The 22,804-nt window shown below is 35.3% G+C and overlaps 1 protein-coding gene across 4 annotated transcripts in view; it reads left to right on the forward strand.

The window, feature by feature from the left end:
* Positions 1–22,804, forward strand: part of THSD7A (thrombospondin type 1 domain containing 7A) — a 435,849-nt gene that overhangs the window by 395,980 nt on the left and 17,065 nt on the right. For all 4 annotated transcript variants that reach the window (XR_012132273.1, XM_037019842.2, XM_073238769.1 and 1 more), the window contains 8 exons: positions 4,234–4,412; positions 8,530–8,663; positions 12,762–12,915; positions 14,406–14,550; positions 15,914–16,029; positions 19,410–19,527; positions 19,782–19,927; positions 20,355–20,529. Coding sequence is in view for 3 of the 4 variants with exons in the window: in XM_037019842.2 (XP_036875737.2) it covers positions 4,234–4,412; positions 8,530–8,663; positions 12,762–12,915; positions 14,406–14,550; positions 15,914–16,029; positions 19,410–19,527; positions 19,782–19,927; positions 20,355–20,529 (1,167 nt within the window). In the remaining variant the exon portion in view is untranslated. The remainder of the gene's footprint in view (positions 1–4,233; positions 4,413–8,529; positions 8,664–12,761; positions 12,916–14,405; positions 14,551–15,913; positions 16,030–19,409; positions 19,528–19,781; positions 19,928–20,354; positions 20,530–22,804) is intronic.

A 22,804-nucleotide genomic window follows, 5' to 3' on the forward strand; every position in this document is an offset into this window, starting at 1 on the left:
TTAAAAATTTACCATACTTTTACAAGCATTAAACAATTTGGTCACAGAATGCTGTTGATTTGGAAATGACTTTAGAGATTTTGACAGTTAGATTCTATTTCTTAAACTATTACTATGAAACACACACAAAAATTATTACTGATCCTATCAGGAATTACATTTATTCATCTCATACTGTTCTAGATAAATTCATTTACTGGCTGTGCTGTATGAAAAAAGGAATGAGATTTGAAATATATTTCAACTGAAAATACTGAGGTGGTCTTGGTTCTCCACCTCAAACTATAATTAAAGTCAAAGTATAAGATTTAAGTAGAGCATTGCTATCTATTTGAACAATAGTTACTCTCTTGAAAGTTTGGTAAACACTTCTATAAAGTAACTCCTTCAATTCTATATTGGACTTTCCTCTGGATCATAATCAGTACTCCCAAAAGGGTCTTAATATCATTAAGTACATTCAAAACTTAGCATTGGCATCTTTTGTCTTCAGTGTTTCACAATTAACAAAACCCCACTGGCAAATCTGCCCTCTTGAAGATTATTTAAGCCTAATTCCCACTTTTGATAACTCTTTAATTTCATTCAGTTCTTCATACCAAATTTGTGATCCCATCTTTTTAAAAAATATTTTTCTTTTATACTTCACTTATACTTAGATGTTAGATGACATAACATGTGTATCTTCTGATGCATCAAATTCAATCCTAGGAATACTTCCAACAGAAATGCATACATATGTCCACCAAAAGACATATTCTAGAATGTTCATAGCAGTACTATTAATAATAGTGCCACAGTGAAAAATACCCAAATACTCACCAACAAGGAATGAATAAATAAGCCATAATACATTCACACAATAGAACACTATGTATCAGTTAGAATTAACAATCAACAACTTACAAGAATATGAGTGAATCTCAAATTAACAATGTAGAGGGAAAGAAGGCTAGCACACAGAGGTAATACACTATATGATTCCATTTAAAAAAAATTTTAAGTAAAACATTCTACATAGAAATCAGGATAGTGACTGCCCATGTGAGACAGGGTAGTGATTGGAAAAGAGCACTAAAAAGGGGTCTGGAATGTTGGTTTCTTGGGTGTGTTCAGCAAACTTTATGTTTACAGAAGATGCACTTTTATGTATGGAGACTGCAATAAGCTTAATGTGTGTTTTTGACAACAAAAGTATAGGAGATAATACATAGAAAGATATGGCACAAATCTCCTTCTCATCCAGATTTTACTGGTTCTGCCTGTGTCTTACAACTCTGTTCTCTAATTTTAGTCACACACACACAGATTGGTACAAGTAAAACTGGTAAAGAAGCTCAATGTATTGTATTAATTCTGGTATCTTGGTTGGAATACTACAGTTACCATTGTAGGAAAATGGGAAAAGTATGCAAGGGACCTCTATATATTATTTCTTGTAATTGTATGAGAATCTACAATTACTTTGATATGAAAAATTTCAGTTAAAAAAGGTGCTAAATATACACAGGAAAATGTTGATTTTCAAAAAGCCCCTATCCCGAGTGAACTGTATCATAATGTCTGGGATTGCTGGCAACCTGTGCCTTTAACATGTGTCCCAGGTAATTTATGATAAGGCAAGGCTAGGAAATACTGTGTAGTAAATTGGCAAGCTTTTTATCACTATCTCAATCCAGGGCACATTGGGCACAAGCTGATAAATTAAATCTGTCATATTGGTTTTTAGGCAGTCTTATTGCACGATAATAAAATAAGTCAGCGTTTGTTGCTTCTCTTTTAAATATATCTACAGAATATATCTAAGAACAAAATACTTAGGAATAAATTTAACAAAAGGAGGGTAAAATGTGCACACTAAAAATTATAAATCATAGAAAGAAATTAAACCTTCTAAATAAATGGAAAGAAATTCTATGTACCTGGATTGTTAAGATTGCAATACTCTGAAATTGATCAAGCTATTTAACACAGTTCCTATCAAAACCTTAGCTGCCATTTTAGACAAAAATTGACAAACTGATTCTAAAATGCATATGGAAATGCAAGGTTCCCAAAAGAGCCAAAACTATCTTGGAAAAGAAAAATAAGGTAGGAGGACTCACAGTTCCTGATTTCAAAACTTACTACACAGTTAAAATAATCAGGACAGTGTGGTGGTATTAGCATAGAGGTCAATGAAATGACATTTAGAATCCAGAAATACCTTTACATTTATGGTCAATTGACTCTTAACAAGGGTATCAAAACAATTTAATGTAGGAAGAATAGCCTTTTCAACAAATGGGCCTGGGATAACTTTATAACCACATACAAAAGAATGAAGTTGGGCCCTCTACATTTTAATATATACAAAAATTAACTCAAAATGAACCATGTACCTAATCATAAAAGAGCTGAAACTACAAAACTCTTAGAAAAAAATAAAGGCACAAATCCTCATGACAGTGGCTTAGGAAATGGTTTTCTAGGTATGACATCAAAGCACAAGCAATCAAACTAAAAAACAGATAAACTGGACTTGATTAACATTTAAAACCTTATCTCCACAACAAACTAAAATAAAAAAGACATAAAATTTTTGACAAAAGTAGAAAATTGAACACATATCTTGTTAGTGGTATTGTAAAATAGTGCAGTCACTTTAGAAAACAGTTTGACACTTACTCAAAAAGGTAAATGTAGAATTAATACATGACTAGCAATTCCTAGATATATACCCAAAAGAAGTGAAAACATGTCCACACAGATGTTCATTGTTTACAGCAGCATTACTCATAATACAGAAAATGTGGAAGCATCTAAAATATCCATCAACTGATGAATGGGTAAACAAAGATGGTATAGCTATACCATGGAATACTACTCAGTCATTAAAAGGGAATGAAGCACTAACACATGCTACAAGATAGATGAACTCCAAAGACATTATACTAAGTGGAAGAAACAACTCACAAAAGACCATATAATGTGTGATTTCATTTTGTGAAATTCTTAGAGACAGAGAGTAATTCACTCATTGCCAGGGGATGGGGAGGAGAAAATGGGAAGTGATTTCTTAACAGGTATAGGGTTTCTTTTTGTGATGATGAAAATCTTCTGAAATCAGATACTGCAATGATTGCACAACTCAGTGAATATATTAAAAACTAAAACAAATGACTTTTATCTCAATGAAAATCTTTAAAAATATATCTAGAGTTCTCTAGTATAAATTCCTTATATTATAATCATGTTCAAAATTAAATCCTTAATGTTGATGTAAAATGGTAAGGCGTCAAGACAACCACTCTACACATCAGAGTATTAACAGAGAACAATCATGCATTTGACTCTTGACCAAAGGAAATTTTGTTTTTTCTGCATGTATGCCTTGAAAACAATAGTAATATATTAATATTGTGAAATGCCCAGCTGGTAGTGAGGGACTGTTCAAGGAAAAGGCTCCTATTTCTCAAATCAAATCTTTAGGCTGTTAAGTTAATTGGCTATGTGATTTGATGGAATGGATACTGGACTAGACCTCAGAAAACCTTTCCCTTTTCCTTACTGTGTGATCTTGTACTTGTCAGTTATCTCTCTGCATTTATTTTCACAACTGTCCAGTTGAATATCAATACCTGCACAATACATTTAAAAGATTTTCAAGAGTATCAAATGAGTAGATGTGAAGATGCTCTGAAACTGACAGCACTAATATTTACTTAATATCCTTCATTTTTCCTCTTCAGACTTGATTTTCAAAAAAGGGGAAACATAGGTGCTAGGTTTAAATGGTTCCTTTGGCTATTGATTGAGAGGATCTGGCTTTCTTCTTGAGGAAGAAAGTTGTATCATCCCAGAAACTTGAGCTTGTGTGACATTAACAGATAGGATGTCATAGAAAATTGTTATAATATTTTTAATGCATCATTCTGGCAGCATGAGAATGATATGGCCCCAGACAGGTTATTGTCAATTAAACACGAGCTGTCAGAAAGTGAGAAGTGTTGGAATATGGTGAGTATGTATCCTAAACAGATCACATGGCAGCCGCTTGGCTGTTATTTTAACAATCTCTCTATGTATATGTCACTTTCCTGCAGAATTTGAGTCCCTAAGGACAGAGATATCTCTGCATTTGCATGTTGCTGTCAAGTCAAACGTGGACCTTCTAAATGAGCTACAATGGTGGGTGGCAGTGGGCAAGTGACACGTGGAGGAGATGGCTCTTGTCTCATTTTCATCCACCAGGTTACATTGAAGAGGCCTGCATCATCCCCTGTCCGTCAGACTGCAAGCTCAGCGAGTGGTCCAACTGGTCACGCTGCAGTAAGTCCTGTGGGAGTGGCGTGAAGGTTCGGTCAAAATGGCTGCGTGAAAAACCATATAATGGAGGAAGGCCTTGCCCCAAACTGGACCATGTTAACCAGGTATTTTCTACCACTGATTCTAATACTGAGAATATTAACATATTGTTTAGATTCACTGTGATCTATTTTTTTCTCCAAAATGGAGAAGAGTAAATAATAGCCCCTGAATAAGAAACTTGACCCGTTTTATCTTAAGAGTGCTTGAGTAAAATACATGTTATTAAAATCCCAAAGAAGTTATTTTATTTCTCTCTTCTCAGGAGATTTAGTTCCTTGCATGTTTATGCATAAGAATAAAACTAAATGGAAATAAAAATGACACCTACCTTTAAAATAATGTCAAAAAATTGTATCTAACTTGTGTGTTGAAAGCAAGATTGTCTCATTCTTAGAGTTCCATAGACTCTCAGGAAAGACACCTTAGTTATCAACCTTGTAAATTAAAATCAAAGAAAGGAAATGGGTTTGAGTCTAAAATTAGGAAACATATCGTACATAAATTTGTTTGATATAAAATTGTTAAAAAAAGAAATATGAAGATGGCCTCAAAGTCCCTGTAAGGATGCTATCAATGTACTCATTGGCCTTTTCAATGTTTTTTTGGAACTTTATTTGACTTTGTATGCATACTTTGTTAGCTGCTATTAATAATTATTATTCATATTCTATTGGAGAAATAAAGTAAAAAAGCTAATAGAGGGAACTGTGACTAAATTAAATGTAATACAAGATGCATCAGATAACCTACATGTGAATTAACAAAGAATAAATTTTATGTAGTATGTGTGGATGTTAAGATATATATTTATAAATGCAGTTCTCTCTCTGCATTTATTTTCATAACTGCCCAGTTGAATATCAATACCTGCCCAACACATTTAAAAGATTTTCAAGAGAATCAAATGAGTAGATGTGAAGATGCTCTGAAACTGACAGCACTAAAAAACATGAGATATTATTTACTTAATGTCCTTCACTTTTCCTCCTCAGACTTGATTTTCAAAGAAGGGGAAATATAAGGTGCTAGGTTAAATGATTTCTTTGGCTATATATATTTAAGTCATAATCAAATGAACCAAGTCATATATATGAGCCAACCTTAAATATGTTAATATGTTTGAAACATACATTGACTGTATAATTTTAATGTGCAAACTGCTTACCAGTACATGTATTTTCCTTCCCAAATTAATTTAAATGTGTTAATAACAATAAAGGTACACTGTAGGGAAAATAAAAAGAGTATTTGAATAAAGGAATTAGGGACAAAGAAAGTGGAGCATTAAATTCCATAGGAAGTGCTCTGAAATCTTGGTTTTTCCCTGAGTGAAGTTGCTGAATTTACTCTTGAATATTCAACTATAGGTGAATAATATACGGCACTGCTGCCATCTACTGGTAATTGAGTTCCCCTGTTACAGTGAATATTTGCAAAGAAAATTCAGTTCCCTGATCCTAATGAAACAGAATAACTGCAATGTAAGGCTTATAGTACAAAAGAATATTTCTATATGTTTTGAAGTATTGAATTTCTAGTGTTAAATTTTAATTTTAATAAATGTGATCCATGGTTTTATTAAAGAGAATTCTTCACATACTCTTACCCTAAATACATATGTACGTGTATGTGTACAGTCAGAGCTTAAATTTAAAAAAAAGCTGTTTGTCTCAGCATTTTCTCCACTCGTGACTTCACAGAGGTTCAAGGCCTTGTGTATTTGCTTTGAAATTCTTTAACCTACACTGTTTCTCTGTCACTTTTCAACTCTGATATAATCTAATGCAAAGTTGGAAAGGGACATTTTTAGGTACTTATTATTGGCTTGTGATAAGTTGAAATATTAACAACAGGAAAATCAAAGCTAGAACAAAAAATAGTAGATTCCTGAATATTTGACTTTAAATATAAATTTTCTTCATTAAAAAATAGAAAATTCTAGGTATTTATATATTAGTAAAATATTAGAAAAGTAAAGAATATGCAAAGGTTTGTGTTAATGTTGAAAATCGGAAATTATATAGATTTTTTTACTACAGTTATACATTCTCAGTAAAATAATCAGTGGTCCATTGATTTGAAAATGGACTCCAAGTTTCCATTTTCTAATTGAGGAAGCACATCCTTATTTCCTAAGAAATATGGATGGACTGATTGATTAAGATCAATAGATTGATCAACCAATCAACCTGTAGACAGATATAGTCTGATCACAGGTTGGATCACAAGATATTTGCATATGTCAATTCCCTATAGTATGTACTTCGATGTCTACTCAGTTTTCTAAGATTTCTTCACCCAGCCCATCTATTCCTTTCCTTGACTGCTGTTTTCAATTATGTATCTTAATTTTAAATATTCAGAAGTTGGTTTTTCTCCCAAGGCCTAATAAAAATGTTCTAATAATTTACCAAAAAAATTGGCTTTTATTTATAGATAATAATATTTGAAACTTAGAACATGAGCTCTTCTCATTCAATCTACTGACATTTTTACTTATCTCTGTTTCTCTCCCTTTGCTTTATTCCTGTTGAACACTATTCCAGGCACAGGTAAGAGCTTTTACACATTGCGGTTCATAGTAGGGTGCTGCCAGTTTTGTATTTTACTTCTAACTTAAGAAAATGTATCTCTTTTACTGCTATTGTCTTCTATCTTTTACAGGGAGGAAATATATTTTCCATAAATTTTTTTTTGCAACTCTTCCCTTTTCTTTTTTCCGCCCCCTAAGATGTTATCTGTGTTTTCTCACTTTTATGTCAGGACCCTGAGGTGCAGGGTTTGGGAGAACAAGCTTCACTTTACCAGCCTTGAAAAGGCAGTGACCCCTCTTGTCCATGACCTCATGCTTCTCAGGGGGTAGGTAAAGGCACAGGTGGCCTGAAAGTAGGTGAGAGGAGGTTGCTCTGAACTGGTTTGCATTTATTTCTGGGTAGAGGAGTAAAACGAAAGCTATCAAAGGATTAGGAAGAATGACATTTTCTCATCAATTTTTTCTTTCCCTTTAAGTCATAGGGTAATGTTTTGTCTGGTAGTATTTAGTGTCATTTTAACACAGCACCTAATGTGAAAGTAACCATTTTGACAATAATTCTAACTGGACAAAAATAATTTTCAGTCCACTGTTGGATTCTTAATCCAACAGTATCTGTGTTTTATTCCTTTTGCAATAGGTCAACTTCATTCACTTTACTTAGGTGTTCAGTCCACTAAAATTTACACAAAAGAATGGCTCCACAGGGTTACCTAAATCTGTATTTTCTGGAATTAAATAGTTATATAAAACATTCAGTTATGTGTGTGTATGTTAAAAATAGGAAATAGAGTCGAATTACAGCTTTTGAAATTATTTTAGAAGACTTTTTTCTTTACTGGTTGAGTTAGCTCTGTTGCAGTGAATTATGGTCCATTTATTTCCTTTATTTAGTAATTCTTTTCATTGAGAAAAGAGCATAATTGGTTCATTGTTTTCAAAATCCTGAAGCCAAACAAAGCACCCTAAATGTGGGGCTGAAAGCCTCTGTAACAGCAGAGCGCAGACAGTCTGTTTTGTTTCATGGGGCCCTCCCTGCTTTGGACTATAGCTGTGTAATATGAGACCAATTTCAGACCTTACATCCAAGCCCTAAATGATTGAGGCTTAGTTTTAAGATGGCTTTGTTTCATATTATTTATCTTTTAATTCAGTTTCATATATGGAACACAAAAAAGATAAATTCTCATTGTCACACATATTTATTTGGAAAACAGGCCAAATTATATAGATTTGAAAGTTACCTTTATATGTTTCATTCATTCATCTATTCAACAAATCTCTGTAGAATGCCTAACATACAAGAACCCTGAGCTATGTATTGAAGACTCACTGGACAGGAGGCTGAGGAAAAGACAAAACTGTGGTGAGGGTCAGTATGGGAGGGTAGGCTGTATGCCCAATGTGGTCCTTCAAGTCAGCCCTACAACTGCAAGGTAAGAGAAGAGCAGGCAGAACACTACAGCCAGCCTGTCATTGCTAGAACTCTCAAGGGATTTTCTATATTCCCATTCCAGAATAATCAACAAGAAAGGAGAGCAGTGAAAGTAGCTAAACAAGAATATAAGGGTTTATGATGCGCAGTGTCCAACTCGCTCTCATCAGGTTCCCTGAGGTGAGATCGCTGAGAGCTGTGTGTGTTTCAGGTGTATGAGGTGGTCCCCTGCCACAGTGACTGCAGCCAGTACATATGGGTCACAGAGCCGTGGAGCATTTGCAAGGTGACCTTTGTGAACATGCGGGACAACTGTGGAGAGGGTGTGCAGACGCGAAAAGTGAGGTAAGGCCAAGCCTAACTATACAGAAAAGCAAAATGTGCAACTACCTTCCCATTCCACTTGTGCCATTATGCGCTGTGTCTCCTCCCCAGCTGCCTGAATAAAGTTGTCTTTAGTTTCATTTTTAAGGAATCTGTGTTCATGGAAAAACCTAAGGGGATTTTCAAGCAGTAGTTTCTCATAGTTGGCCTTCTGATTTAGGGAGCTTTGTTTCAAGGTGCTCTTGAAAGGAAAGAGCGGCATGTTGAATGCAAGTTGAACCATTGCAGATTTTCCAAACCCAATACCTGTTTTCTTGAATGCCAGATATATTTGCCTATTTTTTAATGGTAATTTGTCATAAACTTGTACTCCTTTCTATGAAACTGGCTAACTTCTGAATACTCTCATCTCCTCTGAGAAGCATTCCTGAAAACCTAGTACCACTCATTTGTTCTTCTGGGGCTGCCCTGTCCAGTAGGGTAACCACTAGCCATGCGTAGCTATTTCATTTTAAATGTAAAGTACCTACAATTAAATAAAATTAAAAATATGTTTCCTTAATCACACTAGACACATTTCAAATACTTAGCCCATAAGTGGCTAGAGCTATTCTATCAAACAGCACAAATGTAGAATATATCCAACATCACAGTAATTTCTGTTGGGCAGTGTGGCTTTATATGCTCCATATGCCCCTCATTGTTTTGAAAAGGCTCATTTACTCATCTGTCACCTTTATTAATCTCCGTATAATTTTCCCCAAACTGAGACCCTGTTATATTTATAAAAATTCCCCAACACCTAATACAAGGTTGATACTCATTAAATTTTCCCTCCAGCATCTGCGTGTGACCCTTAGCAGTTCTGTGGAACAAGTGTATGAGGTTTTATTATCTCCACTTCATAGAGTAGATTCAGAAATGCCAAGTAGCTTATCAAGAACACACATCCAGTAGAGTGACAGTTGGCATTCAGACCAAAGTCTCTTGTCAGTCTTTATACCACTTCTCCTGACCCAGCTGAGGGACACACAGTAAAGACAAACATAAAAACATCTGGAATTTGACAACTCATGCTGTGGAGAAACCCATTCTCACATGTGACCTAACTTTTCATGAATTGAAGATTAATATTTCTCAATAGAAAAGGAGAACAAATTAACATTTGTATCACAAATCCTTGGCACATCGTGAATAACTTCACTTCCAATAAAAAGAACCTATTTCTATTTTCCAAAGCCAATTTGAACTCTTAAATTATTTTTTCTGAGAAACTTAATAAAGGTGGATATAATTAAAAATTGTATGTTAGAAAAATAGTCAGTGACCTGAGCAGATGTTTATAATGTATTTTGGGAGAGGTAATGAATTGATAGGAAACAGGGAAGAAAAAGACAAAGACTGTTTTCTACCATTCCCTTCCACACTTAAAATTTCTCCTTCGAATTTAAAAATATTTTTCTTACATTAATAATTTGATCAGACTGGGATTTTTGTTATAAGCCCTTATAATAAAGAATTACTGTTCTATCAGCTTTCTATTTGACTATCTGTGCACAGACTGCTGCTTTTCTTTGTGAACAGATATTCTCAACATTTGCAAACACATCCTCACCAAAGTAACTTTTTAGATCAGCTAATTAAACATCTTTAATGCAAATAGAGAAGAGAGAAGGTGAGTATTGATTTTGATCTCTGATCATGTAATAATGTTCCCATTTGCTACTGATTGAGTAGTACACCTCCTTAACCTTATCCTCTGCTAGTTAAGGTCAGAATGTCCTGCTTACGCACCAGCATTGGGTGACATTTTAGGATAGATGAGTCTATAAAAGAGCAGTTTTCAGTTTATCCAATGTCATTCTTTCTCTTTAAGGATAGTATGACATATCAAAGATGGTGTTAGAAGCAGTTTGCCCCAGTGGGAAGGGATATTTTTTCATTGACTTTTTTTTTAGAATTGCCAGCACATGGTGAAATAAAAAATAGATATAAAAAACAGCAGATCTGGTTACTTTTATTGTTGTTTTTAAGTTCTGTGCGGCAGTGCACCCTCTTATTTTCATACCAGTGGTGGGCTTCTGGCCCCGCCCTTTGCCTCCAACTTGATTGTACACTATGTATTTCTAATACAGTTCAATTTTCTCAAAACGTAATTCCTTCTCCTGTGGAAAGGAGAAAGGCCAAGAATTTAGAAAGCAAGTGAACTTAAAGTGCCTTCCTTTGGACTCAAAACTTGATCCAAATATTTATTCTATATTCTAGAGTAGTTAAAAATAATTAACATCAAATAAAACAATTAAAACATAAATAAAATGAATGTCAACAATAAAGGTTTTTTAGTAATTCTGGCACATTCAAATGATGGACGGAATTCAAATGTGGTCATTAAAAATTATATCTTAGAAAAATAACTAATGACAGAAGTTGTTCGTATTATATTGTTGATTGTTTTCTCAAATAGTAGGAAAGTTTGCTCCTATTACATAATATGAAACAATAGGCTTAACAAAATAGTCTGTTAACATTGCTGATCTCCAATAGGATTATGTGAATTTTATTGTTTCTTCTGATTTTTTCTAAAATGAATAAATTTTCTATATAATAAAAAATCAGAGAAGCAATGCCTTTGACAATGAAGTTTTATGTACAGAATTACTTAACAGAATATTAAACATCTGTCCATAACACTGGATCAATAGGTAATTTTGCAAGTTAATCCTTGCACCTTGTGTCAGTGCCCACCATCAGTCAACAAAGCAATTTTTAAAATGCTATTGAAGGTAGAACTTTTTCCTGAGAAACAAATTCTCCCTAAAAAATGCATAATTTAATCTTTCCTTCAACATGAAATCCAATATCTAAATTTGCATGCTTTTATGATTGCTCTTTTAGATATCTATCCATATACAAAAAAACACAGAGTTGGGTATTTGAAGGGACACTTTTTCTGCCTACAAAGCCAGTTAAGACATGACTCAACAGCACAGTTTCCCAGTCTTTGAATGCATCCCACAGGAAAAGTACATTTCTCTTAAATTCAGCAGCACTATATAGAAAGGTTTTTCTGCAGAGTAGATTTGTGAAGATACAATGTCCCTATTGCTTGTAAATCTTTGAGAGAAGTTTAGGTTCCAGGCATAATTGGTAATGTAATTCAACTGACAGTTTAAAACATCACAATGGGCTTGAGATACTTAAGAACTCAAGCCTGTCTTTTCAGCTCCTGCAATGCAGTTCTTTTCCAAAACCCATTAATTTTGTTCACTTTCTCCAAGGTATAAGTGAGGGATAGTTTTTCTAGGTGCCTGGAGAAATTATTAAATACAATAAACATGAAGTCTGGTACTAACCACATTAATTAGTTCCCCAAGAGATGAGTAAAGAGCCCTTCGTTACTGCTTACAATAGAATGAAATGTAATAAAATGTTTGAATTTGTTCTGTTAAAAAAGAAAATAACAATAAAAAAAGGTCAAGGTATAGGAAGATCTGAAAAATCACATTTAGAGAATTTGTGCTATTACTATTATAACTATCTTTTCACTTCTGGCTTTCTTTTAAGGTTATCAGCAGATGGGAGGGTAAAATTGCTTTTTAAATGACAAACAATTTGATAAATGCCATCAATTACTTTTGAAAACACTTAATGGAACCTCTCCCTTGACGATTTTAGTGCCTCATCCTGTATTGTATATAAATCTACTTGTCAATGGAATCCACCATTTTCTTCAGAAGAAAAAAAAGATATATTATATTCCAAAATTGCAACCCCTCTGTGAATCTCTTTGGAACACTCCTAATTAGTGTCTGCAACATATATGAGTGTAAATGACCTTTTCCTTTCAGAGGAAGACACACAGAGTTTACATACATGCAGTGACTATAATTGTAAAAGATACTCCAAGCAAGCATAGATTTTTAAATCATACTGAAGCTCTACAAGGATTTATGGGAGGAACAGTTCCTTTTATGTCTTATGTTTGGAGAATTTTATTCATTAAATACAAACCTCTCACTCCCCACCCCTATGATGATGTCTGAAGAAGAACATCTATCCTATGGTTAAGCCGTTGTTCTAATTGTTCTGGTTCCTACCTGAGAGTTGTTTTCCTTCCAGGTGCATGCAGAACACAGCAGATGGTCCTTCTGACCACGTAGATGATTACCTCTGTGACCCAGAAGAGATGCCTCTGGGCTCTAGAGAGTGCAAATTACCATGTCCCGAGGATTGTGTGACATCCGAGTGGGGTCCGTGGACCCGATGCACTTTGGTGAGATGATTAACTATTTATTAATAGTGACATTGCTTAATTCCTTACCATTAAGCTTGAAAGATATTATTAAGAAAGTTATCGTACTAAATTAGCTACCAAAGCAAGAGTGTGTTTTCTTGGCTACTTTATTCTATGACAGGGCCATTTGAAGTCAGCAGTGTTTTGACTCTTGCAGAATAGCTTGACCTCTTGTGAGCTTTATGCTCCACCACCGTCTTCCTAGCCCAAAATGCCTTCAGATTGGCTTACAAATACACAGCATGTTAAAAACTGCAGTGGTAATAATGATTCCCTCCAGGTAAAGAGAAACTGAGTGCAACTCTAGTAAAGGTATTTTAATGGTTCAGGTTATTGTCAGCCCGCACTTTTTGCCCATTCCATTTTATTTAAATTGTAGGAATAATCTTTCCCCCAGTGGGGTACAGCAGCAGGAGTATTGATACTAAAACTCAAAAGATCTTGATAAGAAAGAAGAAAGCTGTACATCAATGAATCTCTCCACACACTGACGCTATGTCTCTCTGGGCCTCAGAAGCCAACTGAGAGTTTGAAATGACATAAAGCTTCTAGATTTCAGCAGTCTGTAGGGGCTCTTCCACAGGACCCTGGGAAGAAAGCCATTTAAAACAGAGCTGGCTGATGATGTAGGAAATTTGGCTCACCCCTGGGCACATTTAGATGCTAAAGGATGGGGGGAAATTCCACCTAATGTGGAATTAATTTGCTGAAATATGGTATAGGACAGTTACAAAGAATTTATGATGCATGTTTCCAAGGAGAAATTAATTTTCTATCTAAGTATTAACATTATTAAAAGTGCTGATTAGCAGCCAACTGATACAGCAGAAGCAAAGCAGGACTGCCAGTTGACTGGGATACGAGTTAAATTCCCATAAAGAATCAACTTCTTCATAAAAGTATGCAAACGATTTTCTGTTTTAATTCCATAGCATTAAATTTGAAGTTACTGTTGCTGTTCTTAGAAACCCAATACTTTCAAAACAAGACTGAGCCAGCAGGAGAATGACAAACCAATCCTTTTAAGTGCTAAATTGTAGTTGTGTGGATGTGTATGTGTGCATTAGGAAAATAAAGGCCACTAATAGCTACTTATTTAAAGTCACCCTTAAAACAGTTTTTCAGGTTCAAGAGACTGATAAATGGATGAATGGATGAATGGATGGATAGATAGATAATTTCTGTATTAGTGACCTACAGTATTAATATGACCATTTGTATGTGTTTGTGTTTGTATGATGTGATATATCTATTAGTATTAGACACATAGACTCATAAGCACCTTATAGCTAGTGGGACGTCAAGAAACTCATGTAACACCTTGATTTTATAGATGAAGAAACAGGCAAAATGAGATTGTTCAAGTTAGCCAGTGGCCCAAGCATTCGAACTCCAGTGCTCCCCCAACACGTTAGCTGTCGTGTGGTGGAGCACTCACCTTTCTGAAGAGTTGTATTATTCTTTGTCAGCCTTGCAATCAAAGCGGTTTCCGGCAAAGGTCAGCTGATCCCATCAGACAACCCGCTGAGGAAGGAAGAGCCTGCCCTGACCCTGCTGAGAAGGAACCCTGTAACCTGAACAAAAACTGCTTCCATTATGATTATAACGTAACAGGTACATGGATAGTCATCTCATCGCCGAGCTAAAGGCCACATCCTGTGTCTGTCAGCTCAGTAGTGTAAATATTTTTCATCTCCATCTGTGTGCCCTGTGGACATGCTGCTTATACTCCTAGAAATAATTCTTGGTTGAAAGAAAGACATATTTATCTGTTTTATTTTTAAGTAAACATCAAGATACAGGGAATAAAAATGTCACACAAACCTTAGCCCTTAAGGTAGATTTGTGAATAGTCTGAGTGACCCAATTTAAGACATCCTTCCACTTTGCAAAGGTGCAAATAAAAGATACATCTTTCCCATGGGTATCAGGTTTATTGAAAGATGCCTTTCTTCTTCAGAGCTGTTTAATCACTATGATGCACTTGGACAGCAATTCTTCATATGCGGGCAGTTCCTAAAAGCATGATTGGTCTGATGTAAAAACATCAGCAATCTTAAGCTTGACAAAAAGCATATGAGGAAAATATAAATATTTCCATGTTATCAAAGGTACAGATGAAAAAATATACACGTATATTTTTTCTGGAAAAAAGGCTTATTGTAAATTCCATTTTCCTTCCCAAACCCCAATCTTAAACCATCAAGGCACATACTCTTGGAAAGAAGAGAGTTTGAGAGTTTTTATGACTGGTGCAGCACTGATGCTTATTTTGGAGTTTTTCCCAAGTAATTTTGAAATTACTGAACACCACCCCAGAAACTGCATGACACACAGCTGTCAGATTAGCTTTTTATTTCTTTCTTTTTTTTTCTTCAGTTTCCTTTGGTGATGCAAAGAAATCACAGTTCTCTAAGACATGCCATGCTACCCTGAAAAGAAAGATGAAAGAATAATTTTTCAAAAGATGTAAAATAAGAGAGTTAAATAAATGTGGCCAAAGTGATTTTGAAATAAACAAGTGTACATTTTAAAACATTCTAAGTAGGGACAGTAAGTAAAATACAGTGTACTATTTGAATATAACTACATATAGTACCATCCACTATAATCATGATTATTTTTCTAAAATACACATAATGTTGAATTTTTAAATTTCTACTTCAATTAGGAAAAAAGTTTTTAAGTGACATTTGATCTGCAGACCAAACCCATTTTTACAATATCACCAAATGGCTAGCTATCAAGATTGTCAAATAGACATCTGCCTTCAAGAATAATCCCTGTAACTCTGTGCAACTCCAGCAATTCCGTTTGACTCCTGTTATGTTCAGAGCTGGGCCCCATATGCTCTGCATATGGAATGATGGATTGTACAGCTTAGGAAGCAGTTGTGAATTAAATATGGTTATCAGAGTTTCATCTGAAATCTGTTTCATACATAGCCTTCTGTTCTAATGGGCTCCCTTCCTTTCAGACTGGAGTACATGTCAGCTGAGTGAGAAGGCAATTTGTGGAAATGGTATTAAAACAAGGATGTTGGATTGTGTTCGAAGTGATGGCAAGTCAGCTGACCTGAAATACTGTGAAGAGGTGAGGGGATGCTGTGTAATATCTTTGTGAGTAAATCCCTTCCTAATAATTTCAGTTCATGCCGAGCCAAGTGACCTGTGCTCCATGCAACCCACTGCCAGCAGATGTTTTTCTGCACTGTTCAAAGGCTGTTAAGCACCCTCTTGAAAAGATACACTGTCCAACGCTACTGCTTTCTGCACATAATTTCCTGTATTTTGTTCAGCATGAAACCTGAAGGTATGCTAATTAGCCTGTTCTGGAAGAAATGCTTGGAGAATAATAAGTCATCAAGGTGAATAAAGGCAATAAATCAGACTACTCACCACCTTTTGTAATTTCACATGAATTTTGTGTTGCCTGGGACACCTGCCAAGAGCCATCATTTATTCTGTTACTAAACATTGATCACATGTGGTTTGGTAGCAGATTTTGATACTAGGATCTAATACCAGCTGTGAGAGTCTAAGTACCAGGTCTAGAAAAGAGAGAGTTTGAAATTCAAACAAAAGAATGGAGTCGGCCTTTAGTATCTTTTAGGTGCAGAGAACTGTAACTGTTAATTCTCCAATTTATAAAAAGAATGTCATCATTTCTAGATATGACCTTATGGGACCATGAAAAAAAACAGTTGTTGGCCTTTCTTAGTGTTCATGAAGCTACACTTCATGTTGTAATTATTTTGTCTTATTTCCATACCAAAAGGGTACTCACATTCCTGACAGGTTTGGACTCCTCCTACATCAGTCCTCCTACAACACATAAACGGTGTTAAATGTGAACGGAGATAAGCAGGAGACTCCATAGATCTGCAACACACAGGGAGGAGCTGGAAAACTTACTAGGGTTCAGTAGACAAGGTGGCCATAACTTCTAGCTATATCCTAGAGGTTATCATAAGCTCATGGTAAATTGTTCCCACTCCTAAGGGAGAGACTCAAGATGGAAATTTTTTAATCCATTTTGATATCCTTATTATGTGGACCTCCCTTAACTTTCTTACATCTCTGTCTCCGGGAACAGAACTCCCAAATGTACTGACAATAAGTGATTTACTTAATAAATTCCTCTCATGATCATCTTATAACATAACTTAGTGTATTCATACTTTAGATATAATTAGCAATTTCATACCTGAATCAGTTTGGTTTTGAAACTAGTAACACTGAAGTAATGTAACCATTATACAAATAACATTATCATTATTAAACATTATTATAGTAAAATACTGGCTAGAAAGCTTTCTGTGATCTAAAAATGTCTCTTTTTTGGCAAATGCACACAGAAATGCCCTCCTGGGTCAGAATGAAATACATGATGAATAACTGAGAATTTTCTGAAAGCTCACCCCAAATCATATGACAATTTTAAAATATCTCATATGACACAAGCAAAAGTGTAAGTAGGGTTCTTTATTTCTTAAATGAAATGTGAGTAAAAACCTGAGAAATAACTAATTTTAACTATCCAGTAACCTAGGTAAATTCACTCATGTCCAAATATAATGTTTGAGTACTGCGATGACAGAGATTCAAATCATAACATTCTAGCAAACACTTTCTGCACGGAGGACCGTGCCACTCTCTACAGGAAATGGATTGAACAGCTCATGTCCCATTTTATCCATCCCTATGGATGAAGCAGGATTAAATAACAGCCCTGAGAAAAGCTGGCTGTCTTCTTTAACAAAGGATTGATTGCCTACCTGCTAATACACGTGCAAACCTCGCATTCAGTGCAACAGCAGCAGCTGACTCTTGCTGTTTCTCTAACAGCTGAGAAGAAAGATAGCATTCCTACCCAACAAGGAGGAAAATTAGGGTTAAACACATCCAGCATTTATGTAGTATTTTTGTCTTTGATGTTTTTGAGACATTTACTTACCTGCTACCTAGTAATTGACTTTTCCTTTTCTATTCTTTGATCCCTGAACAGGTTTCATTTACTTAGACACTTATATTTAGATAGGTGCGTAGATGGGAGAAAAAAGAGATATAATCAATTTAAGGAAAACAGAAATCTAGGCTTAAAATGTCTTACCACTGGATACCCAGAATATTGTGAACAGACATCCTTTGGAATTCTCTAGTGAAATAGATAAGTCAGTAGTAGTTGAATTCTATGATTCAAACTTTCCCGCCATGAAACTTCTATCTACCTTAAATGTAACACATTATTTTTCTGTATCTCCTTAAGTCCTTATCTCCAACTTCCTATGATTGTAAGTAACTTTATGAAACTTTAAGTGAAATGGCAAAAATTTTCATACCAAAAGTCTTGTCAGTTATTACTGGTAAAGAATATAATGGGAGTCCCTGCAAAGCATAATACAAAAATCATTGACCTGATCCTCTGACAGTGGATAGCTTAGAGCCAAGAGCTGTATTTAAACCACAACATAATATTTCAGAAAAAAAATCTTTTGCCATCTTTTGCTTTGTAAATTAGATTGCAAACTTCTCTTTCATGCAGACATGAACAGGATCTTGAAATTCCCAAGGTTTACCAATTTAAAAAATTGTATTTTTAACAAGGTGGGCTACTTTTTCTATGTCAGTGCTACACTGCACCTTGGGCTTTCTAAATGTTTGTATATACAGTAGATGAGTTTTAAATCTCATGTTATATTTTAAAAGTAGACTACTTAAATGATAAGTAATGGAACTTGGCCAACAAAATGGCACAACATTAGTATCTTATAAGAGTCTAACACAAAGGCAAGTGAATTATGCCACAGTTAGCTGCTGAGATCAGTTTTAGAAAAGAAAATGTTTTTAAAAAGTATAAATTATATATCTATGAATAATCTAAAACAATTCTCAGTGACACTTCCTTTTGAGAGAGAGAGAGCTTACTTAAAAACTGATAGTTATATTACTTCAACACATTATATCATTAGTTTTCGCATGGTAATTTCTCTTCAAAACCTTTTCCTTTTGCTTTTCAGTTTAACATGCTCATGTAAAAATAATCATGTCCCAAGGATACAATTATAGATCTACATATTGGTGATAGTCTTGGTTTTTAACTAGTGGAAAATAATCATGCTTACACCTATTTGCTCCTCATTTAGAGAAATTAAACCAGATTAAATCTAGTTTTGTTCTCATTGCTTATTTAAAAAGTTCACCAATATATATCAAGTAAAAGGATGCCTCCATTTATCCTGTACCCTTTGCTCCCACTCTCCTGGGTTGAATCATTTTATTTTGAACAGTTTGGGTGCTTGTCCTCCAGACGTCTTCTTATTTTTCTATGTGTCTTGTTTATTCTTCCTCTCCTCTCCTTCCCTCTCATCCCCACCCATCTTGTCCTTCCTCCCCCCTCCCTCCATCAACAGTATGCCACAGTCATATGAGCCTCCATGCCAGTACAAACAGATCTGCCTTTGTCCTTTGCAGCTTGGCCTGGAGAAGAACTGGCAGATGAACACCTCCTGCGTAGTGGAATGCCCTGTGAACTGCCAGCTTTCTGACTGGTCTCCTTGGTCAGAATGTTCTCAAACATGTGGCCTCACAGGTTTGTGTGCACCTTCATCAGCATTAGGCTAAAGGCCAAGGAATGGGAAATAAAATATACCTTTTGCTGTAAGTCATATCAAACAATCTTCAGAAACATTGAATCAGGTTGTCTGTCTTTCCAAGACATCTGAGCCTTCCTTGTTCCTCAGATCTCCCCAAGGAGAAATGTCTGTGATGCCCTCACCCAGTGAGATATATGCTCATACAACCAATGCATATTGGTAAAGTTGCATCACTTTGTGTCTCCTAAAGGAAAAATGATCCGAAAACGAACAGTGACTCAGCCCTCTCAGGGTGACGGAAGACCATGCCCTGCCCTCACACATCAGTCCAAGCCCTGCCCAGTGAAGCCCTGTTACCAGTGGCAGTATGGCCCATGGTCTCCATGCCATGTGCAGGTACCAGATCTCAGAAGGTCGTATGGAAATGGGTATTATTTATTTGCATTCTATATTCTTTATCAGCAATACTTTTCAGAGCTTACAAATGGCATGTTTCCTCTTAAGGGTTTTTAGGTGCCTTGCCATTTCATAACGGTTTAATTAACTTTAATAAGCACTCCCTGTCCTGTATTTTTTAAATCATTTGGAGACTGATTCACTGTAATGAAAATTGACTTGCCTGTCTTTAGCTAGAAAACAAATAAATTGTTCAATGTATGCTTTATAGCTAATGTCCTGTAGGACTTTTTCCCTATGGTTTCAAATGCTTCTTTTACTGCTTGTAAATCAAAATCAGTGGTGCACAGATGATTGTAAATGATGAGCACACTAATGAATTATTTTTTCTTCCCTAATTAGTTATGTCTTCCTCCCTCCTTTCCAGGATGCCCAGTGTGGTGAAGGGACCAGAACAAGGAACATTTCTTGTGTAGTGAGTGATGGGTCAGCTGATGATCTCAGCAAAGTGGTGGATGAAGAATTCTGTACTGACGTTGAACCCATTATAGATGGTAATAAAAAAGTAGTCCTTGAAGAAACCTGCACCCAGCCTTGTCCAGGTAACAGTAAAACAAAATTCACACTTCCGTTATTTCTTACCAGGACCAGAGTCACAAAGGGGCTGCATAAATAGTTTAAGTTAAGGGATTCAGTGGCCTTCTCTTTCAGTAATATCTGTGCAAACAGCTAGATGCTGTATTGTGGATGAAGGCAGATGCTGCCTCATTCCTGCCACATGGGGGTGAAGTTCAGTTCTCCCATGTGGCCTCTGTTGACACCCATTCCCCTTGGAGTTTTAACATCTTCAAGGGATGACAATTACGGCCTTAGGCTTATGCTTGACAGGGAAAATATGAAAGAAAAGTTCAGCAAATAGGGATAAAACATACATCTATTTAGGATTTCCAGAAGAAGAAAATAGAGAATAAGAGAGAGTCAGAGTTTAAAGACATAAGGGCTAATAAAAGATTTAAGCCCTCATAATGAGAGGTTACTCTGTGTTCTGGGTTAGAATCAACAACAGATTCACCCCCTAGATACACTGTAGTTAAAACATAAAATGTAAAATTAGTAAAGCATTCAGAAAGGAAGAAAAAAATAAGACTATCTGCCTACCTGCAGCTAGAAGACAATGAATAAGAATTATGACAGAATTTTTAGTTACAATGAAAGCCGAAAGACAATGGAATAATATTCAAAGTGTGATGGAAGATAATGATCAATCTAAAATGTTAACCTCAGCCAAATGATCATTCAAGAGTCAGGAGAAATAATATTATGGAAGAAAATATTGGAAGAAATCATTCCAATTCAGTTTTGGACCAAAGGGGTACTTAACAGTAAAATGTAGAAAACAGATGTTATATATCAAATAGTTAGTAATAATAGGCAGACAGAGATAAACTAATATTTAAGAATGTGGGCTTGATGTAGAGAACTTTAGGTAAATAGAAAGTCAAAATAGGCTCAATGTCAAACATGAACCTAAGGCCTTGAGAAAGATCTGGAGGTAACAGTTTATTAGTGGACTAGAAAAGAACAATATTGTAAGTGAATTGCCTCTATTTTTTTACCCACAAATGGAGTTTTTATTCTCCCAATTTGCTTATAATTACAAGAAAAAAATATGTAACTCTTTATGAAATGTTATTTTGAATATGATCCCCAAAAATTAAAAAGAAGGATTTGCAAATAATGATTGATGATAAAATAGACATTCTATATAAAAAGTATATGATTTAAGAAAATTTTAAAGATGGGTAACTTACATATTTTTTTTCAAGTTTTAATGGAATTAAGTCCCTAAAAGCTGGAAAAGCTGACATTATGGGTTGCTCATTTATTATCTAATCAATTTACTCACTCTTTATTCAGTAAATTATTTGCAGTGATAATATTGGCAGTTTCTAGAGTTGGTTATTAAGATAAACTGAATAAAATGGAACAGAGCAGTAAATAAAATAACCCCTGGTACTTTAAACTATATTCCATACTTTGAGAGTATTCCCCACTGTCAACTGTAATAATAGTTTTTCTACACACTGATTTTTCATCTACTTCAGGATAAGAAATAAAGACTTTTTTTGAGTCTAACTTTCTAGACCTTAATCAAGTGTTGCTTCTTAGACATTCTCCACACCTGCAAATAATAACCTTTTCCTATTTCTTGCCCCCAAATGGGCCTGATTTCAATCCACATCTCACACACAAGCCAAGTAAAATCTTTTCTCTTCAAAACAGACTAAGGTTGAGGTTTTGGTTATAGGTAAGGAGTCTGGGCAGAGCCAAGGACAGAGCCTTTGGACTTTGATGTTCTGAATGACCACATAATGAACACAAGGTGACCGAAGCTAATAGTTGGGAGGCCTACGTATTCCAAAACCAAATCTCCAGCTCCAGGAATAGGATCATACGACACCCACAACCTAGAGAAGCACTAGCATTCTTGCTAGACATTGGTGTCTGGGTTACTTACTGTGGAGTCTCCCACTTGTTTTCATTATCATCCATTCATTCAATCATCCATTCAGTCACCTCTTATTCATCAAGTGTTAATGTAGACCCAGCACTGAGCTCAAGACATAGTAAGAGACAATCATGTCCAGTTCTTAGAGGGTTTACCTTCTAATGGGAAAGACAGTTGCTAATCTAATAATGGCATAAGTAAATAAAAGATTCAAATCTGTGGTAAGTGATGTGGAGGAAAACTACAAGATCCCATACTAGGGTAAAACAGGGCAGATACACATTTCTAATTAAAGAGATTACAAATCCAGGAGGAGGCTTGCTTCTCTTACAAATTACAATCTATTCATTTCAGTTCCTCTCTTGCTA

The sequence above is a fragment of the Manis javanica genome, chromosome 6, assembly GCF_040802235.1.
Source record: "Manis javanica isolate MJ-LG chromosome 6, MJ_LKY, whole genome shotgun sequence".
Classification (NCBI taxonomy): domain Eukaryota; kingdom Metazoa; phylum Chordata; class Mammalia; order Pholidota; family Manidae; genus Manis; species Manis javanica.